The 16,480-nt window shown below is 45.4% G+C and overlaps 1 protein-coding gene across 3 annotated transcripts in view; it reads left to right on the top strand.

Moving 5' to 3' along the window:
• LOC135903869 (beta-galactosidase-like) overlaps nt 1–13,520 on the top strand; it is a 30,625-nt gene extending 17,105 nt beyond the window's left edge. For all 3 annotated transcript variants that reach the window (XM_065434284.1, XM_070535231.1, XM_070535232.1), the window contains 8 exons: nt 2,009–2,052; nt 3,212–3,327; nt 3,780–3,857; nt 3,941–4,027; nt 5,828–5,935; nt 7,026–7,157; nt 11,229–11,468; nt 13,125–13,520. In XM_065434284.1, coding sequence (XP_065290356.1) covers nt 2,009–2,052; nt 3,212–3,327; nt 3,780–3,857; nt 3,941–4,027; nt 5,828–5,935; nt 7,026–7,157; nt 11,229–11,468; nt 13,125–13,340 — 1,021 coding nt within the window. In that variant the 3' untranslated portion in view covers nt 13,341–13,520. The remainder of the gene's footprint in view (nt 1–2,008; nt 2,053–3,211; nt 3,328–3,779; nt 3,858–3,940; nt 4,028–5,827; nt 5,936–7,025; nt 7,158–11,228; nt 11,469–13,124) is intronic.
• Nucleotides 13,521–16,480: the final 2,960 nt, after the last annotated feature.

Below are 16,480 nucleotides of genomic sequence, written 5' to 3'. Positions count from 1 at the left end.
ACGTGGTAACTGAGCGTGGCGCGTTGAGTGCACTTCACATTTTATTCGTTGTGCTTCTACTTGAGCTCTAGATTTGTTTATGTATCTACTAATTCCAACGGGTTTCCGACGGGTTTCCAACGGCAGTTTCCTTCGAAAAAAATTTAATTTTTCAACATTTGGATCTTTTTCACCTAATCACCGCTCTCATTATGTCCTTCTACTTGGAGAGTGGAATGCATGAACGAATGAATGAATGAATGAATGAATGAATGAATGAATGAATGAATGAATGAATGAATGAATGAATGAATGAATGAATGAATGAATGTGTCGCAAGCTTTTCAGTAACAAGTAATGTGGTGTTAAAGCAGTACGCTCTTGCATAGCGCGCGTCGCGGCTGCAATACGTTTTTTCGGCATCTGCTGTATCACTCGTACTCGAGGAATCGATGAAAGACAACGAACTGCACTGAACAATACTGATGTGTTCCTCTAGAATTAAACATGTTCATTTATTATTATTATTATTATTATTATTATTATTATTATTATTATTATTATTATTATTATTATTATTATTATTATTATTATTATTATTATTATTATTATTATTATTATTATTATTATTACGCTCGGAGGGCGGGCGGCCATGGCGACTGCCACAGCGCATAAGGACATTTGTCCGCCGTCGGACAGCAGGAACAGCCTCTTGTCGGACTACCACGATCGGTCATATTAGTCCGGGCGCCTCCACTTTACGGTGCCTCTCATTGTGCGCCTGTTCAAGTTTCCCAGAGGCTTACTGGCTCGCGAGTGAGTTAGGATGAACGGTGGCGCAAGTCTGGAGAGGTGTTGTGCCAACTTATAAAAAAAAAAATATGAACGAGATCACTGTTGGCGGCGGCAGGGACAAACAAGATCGCCTAAAGTAATAATGTCTAGAAAATGCCTGGGAGGCTTTAGAGAAAATAATGGATGCAGTAAGGTTAAGTAGAAAAAATAACCACGTACTTTCGCCCGAAAGGCGAAGTATTGATTGCGATAGCAGAGTATTAGACAACTACCCGAAATAAGAGTCCTAGTCTTATCGACCGTATAAATTTATTTATTTATAAGTTACAGCACCTTACAGACTCCGCGATGGGATCATTGAGTAAGGTTGGGGGGGGGAGCAGTACAGTATTTAAAATAGGAGCACAATACACCAACTTACAAACTTAATAAAATATAATTGTACATATATATCAAATTGCAACAAACATTCGCATAAATTTATTTATTTTGCTTTATTTAGTACTACCTACATGCGTCATAAAGCCTTCTTGCACAGGAGGCTGTTCGACAGAAAAATGCGCAAAAGAAAGGAACATCGAAATTAGAAAAAAAAATGAACGCAGGAGCAACGCACGAGGAGACAACCAGAACAACGCCAAGAGGAGGCAGAAAGATATAGGTACAATGCATGGTGCGATTACCACAGTATACGAACACTCTATCTACAGAGTTCCAACTCACACATCGCACACGAAGCCACCAGCCATCTCAGTTCAGCTAGCCTTCTAACCCGTCGCAGGTTACCTCCAACGTACGGTGCGCGGAGCCAAGTCATGGGCAGCAACGATCCGGCTAAAAGAGGAGACGCGCTCTCACCTGCGCCCCCCCCCCCCCCCCCGCCTTGTGCACACAACACAGGGCGAGCAGGCAGACGCCGCACATCAAGCCAACATCCTTTTCGGCTCACCCTCGCACACTTTTTTTCCTCGCACCTACAGCAAACGGCGCGATGCGCGATATGATCTTATCACGCCTGGACTTTATACGCAACCTCAGGGTGACGGCGACGTCGAAAATTTCTCTAGAGTGCCCCTATAATCGATAGCGCAGTAAAATAGCAACCTGCATTGAAATGAGAAACATGTTATATACGCACGATGTCTTAAGCAATCTAGAATATCTACTTGGTGCGTGTGTCTGTGTTAGAAGTCTATTTCCCTCGTATTCATATGTACACCCATTGAAATTGCAGGTACATGTTTCACGGTGGAACAAATTTTGGATTCAAAGCAGGCGGTAAGATTGCTTTTAGCCTCGTCTTTCTCTTGTAATTCAGGTGTACTTAGCCTAGCTTTTGTTTGAGTTAGTTGGTCACACATACTGGTGTAAGTATTTAGGTGCTAAAAAACGGAACTGAAAAACACAGATGGTTGGTGCTTGCCCTGTTTATGTGCGTCTTTTCATCTCCCTTTTTACTCGCCTCAATACTTGTACCGTTACTTAGTCATTCGGTTAATTGTAGGTATGTACGAATATCGAAATTTTCGAATACGAATTGAATCGTAGTTGCTGTAAAATTTGTATTTGATTCGCGAATTCACTAACAAAGTTGTGGAATATTCTATTCGTTCTAATACTCCACACGCACGCACGCGCGCACGTCTTTCTTTTTTTAACCTGCCTATTAAAAACGCTTGACATTCGAGGAGTAGCTGCGTGTCTCGCACCCACATTGTATTCAACAGCGCCATCTTATTTGGCGTGCAGGATAACAGTTGCATTAACAGTTATCTAACAGTGTATTAACAGGATAACATATGTAAAGCGCAATTTGCGAAGAACCTACAGCATTGGCTAGATTATTGCAGAGGTTTTACAACTTCAAAGGCTCTCGTTTCAGTTCGTCGTGACCGAATGTCTCGAAACGACAAAAAAAGTTAATTCAAGGTTGCTATCTTCATAACACAATCACGCCATCAAACTAAAAATGACAGATGTGAACCTGCTAGTGAGCCAGTGCTTATATTGAAGACTTCACAGAGTGTTTTCGACGATCGAAGACCGAGCTCGCTTATAAGATGAACATGAGTGTGCTCCGGCACGCTATACATATCTTTTCGGGTCAAGTCAGATCAGCTTATAGTGATTGGTTGCACATGGCGTTGTGCGTCATTGCTTGTTCCAAAATATTTCATTCACGGGCTAGCTGGTCTTGAAACTTAGTTTATACAGCGCGAGTACACAGGACATGAAGGAACACAAGACCCGAGGGAACACAATTTTCAAGTTTGTGCTTGCGTCATCACGGGAATTTCGAATATCAGAGCCCAGGAACGCCAGGTACTGTTGCGGCCAATTAAGCCCCACGGCACTGTCCCTAATTCCTGGTTATGGCATGGGTCAATTTGCTTGATTACACAATGCTCATTAACTCCGTCTCACCGGGTGTACGCAGCCAACACCGACAAAGGTTTCCGGACACAGCTGACCAGCTACGACTACGATGCGCCTATCAACGAGGCCGGCGACGCCACCGAAAAGTTTAAGGTTATTCGTGACGTCATTGCTGAGGTAAGGCGAACGTTCCATTGCCGCGTCACAGCACTCATTCTAGCTCATTCTAGTGGTCCAAACACATGGTGCTCTGCAAGAACATTGTGACCTAATGCGTGCAACCCAAATTCTTATTGGCATGGGGACAATCGTCGCGTCTTGTTCGCTGCCTCGGAGATTTCATAATGAGTGCTATAGGGTCATGGCCAGCGCAAAAATGGCTGCTTCGATCTATAGTTGGTGCATATCGACTCAGCCGACACCCCAGAGTGTAATTACAACATCACGAGCAGAGCAAATACGACACAAGGCTGCGTCGTATTGCCGTCGCATTCTGCTCCCTTGCCACTGCGCCACTCCCGTGGGCTTTCAGACAGTATTACTGGTTATTTGCTGCCCGACAGGCTGCGCCACCAGGCTATAATTTGGCGCTGCCTGATTCCCGCCTGTGGCTGCTGTCTGTGTTACAGTTTTTCCCTCACCGAGTGATGAGAGATATTCCTCCGCCGAAGAAGAAGATGGCTCTCGGAAAGCTCGTCTTGAAACGCGTAAGTGAAACGCTTCTTTCTTCAACTCTCATTCTCTGGTGTAGAGTACAGTCCCACGAGCGAAGATGCGCGTTCTCTTGCAGATTTTCGGCCTGAAGGAGTTGCGACGGATGACGTCGAATGCCTCCGTGACGTCGCGCTACCCATTGACCTTCGAGCAAGTTGGCCACGTAAGAAACTATTCAGACAGAGGCACAGCTTCGGCACAATGAATGTGGTCGCTCTGTAACTACATTCTGACAGTTTAAGTGTAATTCGTAGTCTGGTAAATTGTGGTGGCGGCGAGGGGAGCTAGAGCATCAAATTACTGCACTCAAGGTCTTACGTCTGATTCCCCGTTCAAGCCAGTGAATCGTTCAAGAACGGGGCCTTTAATCAGACATAAAGTGAAAGAAAATACCGAGATAAACTGCATTAAAACGGAAAATTCAGCAAGCTGGTACGCGTTCATCTTTCAGTTAGTGGAGCGCTCACAAAGACGTGTGCCAGTCTTTGTGAGCGCTGCACCAACTGAAAGATGAACTGCCGAGGGCAGTTCAGGTATACTATCACAGGCGCAGCCACGTTAGGGAGGCTAACGAGGAACAGCTACCCCCTCGCCAGAAAGGAAGTGCGTGGCCTCCCTAGCGCAGTAATTGGCCGCAACCTCCTGAGTGTCGCAAGTGAATCTTGGTCCCGATTATTTGGCGGCTGCGGAGCATCTGATCTGGGACCCGTACAGGAACGATGGAACGATAAATGATTAAAGGTGGGTGAACAGGAACTTTTTCGACTACGAATCGAATACGAATATTAAGTATCGAATATCATATCGAATATCGCATCGAATGTCGAATCGAACATTGAATAGCGCAGAAAAGACGGTGAACTAGCGACATATTCAAACACAAAATAAATGACTGCTAAAAAAGAAGAGAGAGTGAGTGAGAGAGAGAGAAAGAGAGAGAGAGGAACTGCGAGAACTGTCGCTCAACAACTTTAGAGCCTGGTTGCAAACAAGCTTTCAAAAAAAATATATAAGAGTGGCTGTTGTATGACTAGCTTTCCAAAAACTAAACAAATGCTTGCAGAAAGGCAAAAAGTTCTGACAACAACAACAACAACAACAACAACAACAACAACAACAACAACAACAACAACAACAATAGAAGCTGCTGAATCACTTGTGTGCCAAGGACGCATGAAAAAGGACTCATTGCAAAGGAAGCGTAGCAGATTGTAGCGCAAAAGATAAAACTGCTGCAGACTAGACTGACAAAACACTGAATGACAGACAAGCAAAAGTAACAGGTTGCCAAATAGACATCCGCCTTGAAACCGAAAACAGAGCTTGCATTACCCAATTTGCTTCTGCATTGCTTTCAAGAGTTTTGTCATTGTCGAACTTCTGATAAATTGCTATGCTTTGTTTAGCAGACGAGGAACATTCGGTTAATGCGAAATATTTGGTTAGCTTGTAATATTCAAAAATACTGAATAGTTAGTTTTCGGATATGAATTCGGATAATCAGATTATCGTATTTCATTCGTATTCCCAACTTCGAATATTCGCCTACCCTTTATAAGTTATACGTGTCATGTTAAGTGACGGAAACACGGCAGATATGCATTCAGAGCAAACTGCTGTAGCTGATATTCTAGTCGAGATTAAGAGGGAAAACTGAACAAACTGAAAACAGAATGCGTAGGGCACATAAAAACAACAAAAATGATAGCCTATTAGTGTAATGAAGTGTTTCCACAGAAAGGGGAAACGCCGAAGGAAAAGTGTCCCGCAGTAGAGAACGACAAAGGGCGCTAGATGTTATGATGCGTTGGGAAATTTGCAGGTATTGGATAGAGTTGGATGCCAGGGGTAACTGAAGATTGCTGGGAGAAGCCAGCGGACTTGAAGTATCGGCTGATGACGGTTATTGAAAATTACCATATATTTGCGGTGCTCACTTACGCAGACGTTTCTTCTCTTACAGGACTACGGCTTCATGTTGTACGAAACTCGAATCGATTTCCAGCCAACTGTGCCTTCGCATTTGAACGTGCACGGTGTGCGAGATCGCGGCTACGTCTACTTGGACGGCGTAAGCAGCCATTTGTTCTTTTTTTTCTAAAGCGCAGCTCGTAGGCGCCCGTTGCTGCGGCGAGCGTCGGCGTAACCGAGCGAACGAGCGCAGCGAAAGATGAAAGCGAACGCGGAGCGCAGCGGGGAATGAAAGACGCGAGGAGGAAAGCGGAGGGAAAGGATATGGCGAAAGGGTGAGAAGAAAAGCGTAAACTGCGGTGACGATGGCTACGAGATGGCGCCAGAGTAGCACGCGCGTCGTCTGGGAGTTCTGTCGTCTGCTGCGACTGCTGCGAATCGCGCCCACGCGTTACCCGCGAGCTGGCTCTCGCGATCTCCCGATTAGCGAGGCAGTCGCGCCACACTTCGCTCCGTTTGCAACGTGCCGCACGAGACAGACTGTCCGCGCCAGCCAGTATATCGCGAAATGAAAGCACGTATAGAGCTGCGCCCTAATTTCGCATTGGGGAGTATCGTAATCGTCGGTGAATTTTTATATCTTGCGATCGCCCAGCACATTTCCGGCGCCAGTGAGGTGCCTCTAGATGTGCATGACCTCGTGTGGAAATGCCCAGGTGTAAAGACAGCTTGCGATGAGCACCGACCCGAGACAGACGATGTTGTCCTTTGAGGTTCGAATCTAGCAACGCACTAAAGCCTAAGGGACAGCATGCTTGTAATTTGAGGCTCACATAGTGAGGGGCACTTGACCCTATCCACCTTTGCCTTGCGCACACAGATCTTAATCAAGCCTATTAAATACATCCTTCTAATTGTCGATCATAAAATCATACCCCACATTGACGATAAATATTTCGATCCCACTTTAGTCCCACTCCTGAACCCTCGGCAGCATCTATTCCAGAAGCCCTTTGACCACGAAGCGCTGTTCAACTATTTTAGCGAAAGAAAATGAAAAAAAGCTGTAAAGTTGCAGTTTCACGCCTTTGTGTCCCACATTCATTCATTCATTCATTCATTCATTCATTCATTCATTCATTCATTCATTCATTCATTCATTCATTGAATTTTGTGTATTGCACAAACCGACATTGGTCTCACAAGAACCTACTTCATTGATAGTATTTTCTTTCTTTCTCCTCATGTAGGCCTTCGCAGGAATTGTTTCGCGAGCGAAATTACTTGATACATTTATTGATGCCAAGCCCAACCAGACCCTCTCAATACTCGTGGAAAACCAAGGACGAGTAAACTTCGGAAACTTCATAAGCGACAGCAAGGTCAGTCGCGCGCAGAATCCCAACCGTCAACCGCGGTGGCCGTGCTTTCAGCTTTGCCCGTCGTGGTGGCTTAGCTGCTATAAACACGAGCACGAGGTCGTGGTGTCAAATTCCGGCGAGGGCGAGCGCACTTTGATGGGGGTGAAATGCAGAAGCGTCCGTGTAGTCGTGTACCGTGCATTTTGTGCACGTTAAAGAACCCCAGGTGGTAAAAATTAACGCGCAGTCCACCATTACGACGTGCCATATAAACGCATCGCAGTTTTGGCACGTAAAAGCCCCACAATTAAGTTTTCTTAATTTGCCTTCAGCTTTGCACAAGCATCAAAATACTGAAAATTGCTAATAAAATATTCCTGGCAAAAACTGCGTTTAACAGGACAAAATGAATGGGCAGGAAATTTATTCAGAGGTTTTACGTCCTCATTATTTCAGTTTGTCGCTGTTTGGTATTTTATTCTTACAGAGGAGATTTTTGTATGTATTATTTCTAGCTTTAAACAAATTGTCTAGGTTGGCTGAACCGGAATGCAGACTATGTGCTTCTCGAGTAACGTAATATCATCCTTTTAAGGATATTGTTGTACAAGTACAAAGACAAGTTACGCGTGAGGCTGTGGAGCCGGAAGTTGTTAATTGCCTCCTACGTATATTAATCCAGACGAATGTCCCGCCGCGTCTCTAATCGGTCGTTTCAAAGGTCACACTCTGGGAGGCAGTACGCTTTCTTCTCTTTTTTTTGTGGCAGGAGCATTGAATGACACTCTTGTTTCTTGCGCAGCACTTCCGGTTCACCTCCTAAGACGACCAGGGAGAAAATTAAAAATGAATCAGAAAAATATCGAAAAAGAATGGTACAGTACAAAACTCATGGGTTTCATTATAGATATTCAAGTTTATTTGCATCTATACATGTACAGATGACAGGAGTACAGACAAAAGGCCAAATGAATTCGGCTATATGATAGCAGAGTATAAGTTTAGTTACAGGTTGAGTTACTGAAGTGTCTGGAATAACAAGAAATAATTAGAAATCACTGAGACGACCGGGGATGAAATTTAATATAAGTAAGAAGAAAAAAAAGCAGTACAGTACAAAATTCATGGGTTTCATTATAGACATAATATCAGAGGATAAGTGTAGTTACAGGTTGAGGTACTGAAATGTCTGAAATAATTAGAATTAAATAGAAATCACTGAGGTGGCCGGGGACAACAAAGTTCTAAATAAATAAGAAAAAAAAAGAGAACATAAAAGCACAAAATTCACGGGTTTTATTATAGATATGATATCAGAGCATACGTTTAGTTAGAAGTTTAATTACTAAAGGGTCTAGAATAATTAGAGTTCACTGATTACCACACAACATAGCACTTTAAATTACGTAGACTTTAAATACCCGCCACGTGAGCACGACTTTGGCAAAATTTCTGGAAACCCATAAGTAGAAAGGGAAAGTAATAACGTCACTAATGACGTCATGCACAAGACGGTGGCATGATGTTTAACAGGCTAATTAATGGAATACAGTTGCCACCGAGTTCAGTTCGTGCGTTGCGTTCGCCTAAAGTTAATCTGAAGAACACGAACGGCGAGGTGCGAGTGCCACTAAGAAACACCTAAGCCTACACATCTACGCAGTCGTATGCGTCTTTTGTGGCGCGAAGCTGATGCTCTCATCATGAATAATGTAGTACGAGCGCAGTGAAAGCGCATTACACGCCACCTCGCACGCGCAGACGCCGCGGGGACGTTTTTTCCGGTGTCTGTAAACCGATAGCTGCTTTGTGCTATACTCGGTCGATCCCAGCAGAGCAGCGTCGCCTGCTCCCAAAAAACAAGCTGCGCAAAACGGACAGCTGTGGCAAGTGTTTCTCGAAGTAGCCTCAATATTTGCATATTGAGGCTACTGCAATATTTGCATATTGAAGGCATGCATATAACCACCAACCCCTCCAAAAGGTGGCTTCTGCTCAATAGATGTCGATTCCGCTCTAATCAGTTGGCAGGCTTGCTTTTGAACGGCACAGGGTATGCACACGTGTTTAAAGGTGACGGGAGTTGCTGTGCGACGATGATGCAAATCGCCGGGTGGACTGAAAGCAGCACTTTTCGTTGCGCGTGAAACACGTACAGATTCAAATTGTCAAATTAGAAGTGAGGCGTGCAGACAGGACACAAGAGTAGAGAAGTGGACAACACGAACGCAAAAATAAAAAAAAAACGGCGTTCGTGTTGTCCACTTCTCTACTCTTGTGTCCTGTCTGCACGCCTCACTTCTATTTTGCATTATGAATCCTTACCAACTAGCTCAGCTTTCTGTCGTTCTAAGCTTCAAATTGTCATTTTTTTTTCTTGTAAATGATGCCGCAAATCATACAATGGTTATAGACGTCCAACTCAGCTCGAGTTATGCGACATTTCTTTTATTGAATATAACATTATCACTAGTATAACCAATGCTTTATTTCTATTTAACTTGGTATCGTTTCGTCGAGTTGGAATATCAAATTCGTGGCAGACAACCAAAGCAAGGAAGACACAACCACACCGAAAACAGGTGTAAACACAGTGCATAGACGGCAACGGTGCATCGCGTGGGCTTCTCATCCGCTTTGTACTGTACATAATAAGTGATAAATTCATCGGCGGTGTATTCAGGGCATGTCATCCTGTATTTTATCGGAGAAATCTCCTGTATCTTGTACAGGTCTATATGGTTGTGGATAGTTTCTCTTGATTTACGAGCAAATGTTAAAGAATGAAATTTAGATAAGTCGGTTGCATTTATGTCTACCAGCTTTGTAAAAATAAAACGATCAAAACGTAGCAGCGGAAGGAAAGACATCTAAGTTTTCGAAATTTTGCTACTCTAACAAGCAGAATGTCAGATGGTCTCAGACTGAGGAGCTCAGTCAAAAAATAGACGCCAACTAAACAATACGGTCAAATTGCATGACTCTTTTCATTGAGCTACCGCTTTTTATTTATTTATTTATTTATTTATTTATTTATTTATTTAGTTGAATTTAGAACAAGTCAGCTTTGTCGTGTGCTTTAGCAAGCAATACAGTCTGCAACATACTATCTGTACGTACGTACCATATACCGGCTTAAAGAAGTCACGGTTCATAACCGAACAACTTTCTCAAGTTGTCGGCTGTAATAATAATAACGGTTTATCTCGCCCCTCCTGCTCAGACCAAAATATTGTTCCGCGCTATGTGTAAATAAATAAATAAATAAATAAATAAATAAATAAATAAATAAATAAATAAATAAATAAATAAATAAACTTGTCGCAGCGCTGACTTCACTCGGTTCCTTAGCGCTCAGTTTCTTGTATAAACAAGAGTGGCTGCTTGGGCTGGTTGGTAAAACATTGTTTAAACAAGGGGGAAAAAAAACTTTTCTTAGTTATCAATTTATAGGAAGGTAGGAATGCTGGCGTGATGAGGAGCTCCGGAACTATATGGGAAGGCGCATGCGTGACTACAGGGAGCGCACCAAGGGAACTGTGCCGCGCCTCGAAAACTCAGCAGATCACGTGACCTCCTGCATTGGGCATGCGGGAGGACTGGGTCGTGAAGCCATCAGTTTCTCGACTCGCCCTTCCATGCTCGCCCTTAGGCGCATGGAGCAGGAAACGCACACACGCACACACACACGCACACACACACGCACACAGACACGCGCGCGCGTGTCTATTGCGACAGCAGTGATGTGGACGCTCGAAGCGGGAGGGCTGACGCGTGACCGCGGCGTCGGGCTACTTGTTCGTAAAGTCGCTGTTGCAATAAAATGGTTCGCGAGCTGAATACAGCAAACTGGACACCTGCTCCTGCGTGTTTGCAACTTCGCGCAGAACAAAAGGCCCAAACGCGTGTTATTTTTTGCGCATAGGACTTTTCATTGTCCCGTGTGTTGATGAACTGAAGGTGAGAAGCTGATGTCTTCGACGTCAGCCTCTTTGTTTTCTGTTTATCTTCTCGCCCTTGCATGTTCCTTCTTTCATGGACCACTCACTGAGCCTGACTTAGCGTACTTCTGAAACTGCCGCTCGATGACAGGGCATCGTGAAGAACGTGACCCTGAACCACAGGCTTCTGGAGGACTGGGAGATGCGGCCCATCCGCCTTTCCAACGCCGCTTGGCTGCGGGAGCCCGCTGCTCTTGACCAACTTCGCAGACTGGGCCGTGACCCGCCCGAATCTGCTGCGCGCGGGCTTTCGGTGTACGCGACCACCTTCGCGCTGAACGAGAGCCAACGCTTGTACGACAGCTTCTTGCTGCTGGACCAGTGGACCAAGGTGACGGGTTGAGCTGGCGTGTGTCCTTCATAGCTTAAAGATCATCCCCGGTGGACTTCTAGTGTGGCAGCCTCACCTAGCCTCGTTTGTTTGGCAAAGAAGCCTTGTTTTGTTGTGCAAATAATATGCTCTAAGCACGATGCGTATTACGTATCCTTTTGTACATTAGAAATAAACTCTTAGCCAAGAGCGAGAGGGACCTATGACCGGAAGCCGTCTAGCATTACGTGCAGTGGGTGAGTGTTTACAGAAAAACTGAGGCTTGTCTTCGATAAAATGCAGCTGTGAAGGACATTTAAGCGAATATGGTTGTCCATAGCAACACACTTGAGTCGAATTTTTCTTTGTTTTCTTTTTTTCTTGCAGTTTGCGCAATTATTGCGCACCCATGCGTCCAGCGCTACATGAAGGTTGAATGCTTCCGTTGTAATATCGCAAAATGTCTACATCAAGTGGCCGATATAGTCAGCCGTACCTTCTAAGTTCGCGCGCTAGCAGTAGGCTGTCATTACTCTTCATTATAGGATTAGTTAATACAGCATCGTTAGCAACATCACCCTGGTATTTTCGTAGTGACATGCATCAGTATCTTATACACCTCATCATATTTTACCTTTGCCACGCGTGCACCCTCGAAGATCGCTTAACACTGTCGTCGTTGAAGTTCTTCGGGTTTGTTGCACAGCGTAAGTGTGATGGCGAGACGTGATTTTAGTGCCGGAGAATACGGAATTTTGCATGGTGCCCTTTCTCGCTATTCTGACTAGTTCGTGACACTGTGTTGTGGCGTCCTGTACGTCAGTGGTATTGGGTGGTCTTTTGCGTCTGAATCAGGTATAGAAATAAGCTGAAAGCATCTCACGTGATATCCCTGCAAAAGGGGTGGCAATTGAGCATAGGAAGGTACCACCGGTCCCCTCCCAAGTTCGAGCACTGAGAATAGTATTTCAATTATCTTGTCAATGTTGGATGAGCACCAACTCAAGCATTGAGGCCCGAAACTAGCTTGCTAACTCGTTGATCTTCTACTTCGACAGTGCTGCTTCGCTAGGTACCATGACCTGTTCTGTTTGCGCCAAGGTTCCCGGAGTTGCTGCAGTATAGAGCTGGAAGTGTTGGAGTCGCCGTTTCGCAGGAATCAGGAGAAAGCATAACTGGCGAACTAAGACTACGTCGTCGGTGCACCACGCACCGGTGCTTATAGGCTACAGAACTCCACTAGTGAGACCACCAGTAATGTAACCGCACAAGATACGATCGAAACCACAATCTGTGAACCGATGGGCATTGAGCACTTATGTTAGGTGATGTGCATATGTAATCACCTCATCTCTAACATCATAATCATTACCTGTAACAAGTCAGTGTCATATAAAGATTTCATCTATGCAACCTGCGGCGCACATTTCACTTCAGAAAATCGCCACGGTTCGACAGGGCCCTTCTATTACCAAGCAACAATGCTTCGCATTACGTAGCGCTCAGTTGGTGTTGTGGCTGCCGACCTTTTGTTTGTGTTTAAAGCAACGAGCATGATGTGCTCGTTGCCACTAGAGCCGCTGAAATTCACTTCTGTATCCCTGAAATAAGCGACAGTTAAAACAGTATGAGTGTGGCTAGCACCGAGTAGTGACTTTAGTCGTGTACGCTTTCCAGGGCGTCGCGTTCCTCAACGGCTTCAACCTGGGTCGCTACTGGACTGCCGCTGGTCCGCAAACGACGCTGTACGTGCCTGCGCAGATCTTCAAGAACGAGGGAAACCTGCTCGTCCTGATGGAGTTGGAGGCCGTTCATTCAGACTCTACGGGATACGGCAGCGTGGAGTTCGTTTCCGAACCTAGGATGAACGCGCCCGTGCGCTGGCCTGTTTAGTGATATACCCTTCATCTGCGAATCGGCAACGTATATTTATTGGAGCAACGTTAACAGCGCATCTACGGAGGGCGACAAGAAAACTTATGACGTCGGCCAACACTGACGCCTAGCCGGTCATTGTATAACACGCAATAAATTATAACAAAGTTTCTCAAACAGCCGAAGACCAGAACCTTACATATGGTGCCGGTGTCATGACAATGTCATTCTCGATGGTCGTTTAATGGTATTTACGCGTCGCTGATGCGTACTGAACAGATCTGTGTTGTCGACGCAAGCCACACCCGGGTCGTATCTCTGAAAGCTGAGCTAATTGAGAGAAGAAATTGGGGCAGGAGGGAAGGGGGGGGGGGGATGGTGTGGCCTGTTGCGTGTACGGACATTGCAGGCGCGCGCGTCAGTGGTTTGTGATATAGTACGTGAGCACAACCTCCAATCTTATGATGCAACTTGCGACCTCTTTTGCTTCCAAAGCTGAGCTGCGCTCGCTGAACGTCTTGACTGAACTATTTGTTGCGCGATCAGGTAAATGAGTTGTCATACCATGATAACGGAGTCTGCATCTGCCTAATTCGGCCAAATATAATTAAGCGAGCTCAAGACGCAAAACTCGTTTCAGCCAGTACCAGTTGTAACAGCGGTAGCGACTGCCTGCGTAGGTTACTTTCCAATGAAAGCTTGGTCGTTGTCCAACTGCTTGGGAGCGAAACTAATAGATTTTCAGTAATGCCTTGATTTCAGCAAGTCGGTTCATACTTGGTTAGAACGCAGGGCGACTGGTACGAAGAGAAGAAAACGCAAAAACGGAGGAAAAGCGCTCACCTGTACTTTTGTGTTCTTTTCGTTCCGGTCGCGCCGCGTCCTTGTCAAATGGATCTTTATTACTGCGGATGGACAGCGATGCGTTCAATGGCGCCTACTTTCCACCATCGATTGTTCCAGCTTAAAAACGCACTCACAAGTTCTAAAAAAAAAAGGAGCAAAAAATGCCAGGCAGGAAGATGGCGCAATTAAGTGTGGCATGTGTGGTTTTCAAATTGCGGATAAAGAAAATTTCATTGTGGTTTTGTCCAGGTTAATGTGGCAGATCATAAGAGAGAACTGTCTTATATATGGGGAATGATGTTCGTTTTAAAGTAAGTGCACTGTCGGAGCTGCACATTTCTCTTGTTTTATGTTTTATATTGTTTTTGTCATCGCCTAGCTGCTCTGCAAACAGTCTTCACTGTACGCACTAACTGGGCGAAGCCAAAATCGTTTCAGCCCATATTTATTAACGGTTTAGGCGGAATTGAAATCCTAGTTATGGGTGTGAATGACCTGCAGTTTAATTACTGTGTCTCGTGCATGCAACTGCGCAGCATACCACGCCAGTTGATGAAATCCCGTTGCTAGACAAATTTCGGATTTTGTTTTGCCTGCCACATCGGCCCCCTTGGAGTTATACACTTAGATTCTTAGGATAACCTATCAATATATTATGCTGAATGGGGCAAACAAAGAGACAAAGCGGACAATCACCTGTCTGTAGCACCTCACCACTATTGCTATACTGTTCAGGGGGAAGCTAACGTCGGCATGTCAGGCCCATCGGTTGCAGTCTTCACGTATTCTCAAGCTGTTAGCTAGTGCAGCTTTCAAGCACTCTGTCATTAAAGGTTCCTACACGCAGATAGTTCGTCAGACGGCAAAGCAGCATACCACCATAGCCACGCAAACACCTAATGACTATACGTGTCTCTCGGTCGCATCCGCAGTACAATTTCGCGTACGACTCCAATGATGAAAACAGCCAGTAACAGTGTCACAGTGTCGCTAACCAGGTAGTTCATGCTGTCTTCAAATGTCTTCCCATGATCTGGTCCCAAACATGCCACCACTATGTTCCCCTCGCGCCCCCATCATTATTCGCCGAGCTACGAGCTTTTTACGGCGTGTTGATTTTCTTACACTCAGTCCTGCTACAAGAAACATCAAAACTAGTGGCCTACACTGATTCGTACCAAGCGGCGAGAGACCTCAGCAGGATCTTGAACGAATTGCTATTTTCACACAAAGTGTATGCAACAGCAAAGGCGACGTTGAGGGTTGTGCGAAACCACGTCTTCTTTCCCCGGAACGAATTAGCTTCGTTTATGCATGAACTCGACTCTAACGGGTCGAGTTTGAAGTCTAGCTGGCCCAGCTTCGCGTTTACGTGCATCTATAGACAAGCGAGTTGGACGAATTAACCCGCCCCTTGCTGGTGGTTCGACCGAACCCACTTCGACACTCGGTCAGCTCCACCCGCTAGCTTTTGCATAACTCGACGACCGGGCTTTGTCCCAACAGGCCTATTCGAACGAATTGTATATGGCTCACGTAAACGTAGCTATTCAGGAAGACAGATCCCGTTACAACCTTCCAATCACTTGACGGTTACCTCTACTAAAAAATAGCCAGCGCCCACATCTGCCTAAGGAATAAAAAGAGAGCACTGCGCTCCGTGCTCGTGCAGATAACCCCTTGTAGTCAGTTTTCTCGTGGGGCCCCTCCCGGCGCGAAGTTGTTCATGGCCCCCCTCATTCATGGCCCCTCTCATTCATGGCCCCCCTCATTGTTGGCCCACCCTCGCTGGGACTTGCCCTCACCCGGCTGCTCTCGCAGACCTCCCACGCCTCTTGCAATGTAGCCTCTGACTGCGTTCATCGAGGCACTTCTACCTGCACAAAGTGCAGATACATACAAGCTGCGCGCTCGACCACCTACGGGGGACTTGAGGTCCTCACTATAGGTCCCCGCTGAATTTTATTGACGAAATCCAGCTGTATTACGCATTTCCGTATTATATACGATGCCAGATTCTCACCGTAGGGCATACGATTGATTAGAAGAGAAAAAGTAGAATCTAGCGCTTTAAATTGTATCGCTAGTAAACTTCACACGCATGCATACGCAATACCAGATAGTGAGGCAGCTCTCGCCACGAACAGTTATGGGGACGTATGCTCGGACGATCGCTTTCGGTGATACTATAGTCGTCGCGTGACGCAGTACTCATCCAGCCAATCAGATCATCTGGTTTTGCTCAACCAGCTAATAAGGGCGCGCTGAAGGTGATATCGCCGAAAACGATGGCCTGGCGAGTAGCGCTCATA

Source organism: Dermacentor albipictus, chromosome 3 (genome assembly GCF_038994185.2).
Source record: "Dermacentor albipictus isolate Rhodes 1998 colony chromosome 3, USDA_Dalb.pri_finalv2, whole genome shotgun sequence".
Classification (NCBI taxonomy): Eukaryota; Metazoa; Arthropoda; class Arachnida; order Ixodida; family Ixodidae; genus Dermacentor; species Dermacentor albipictus.
Note: the sequence above shows the minus strand (reverse complement) of the source record. Positions and strands in the feature narration are given on the sequence as shown.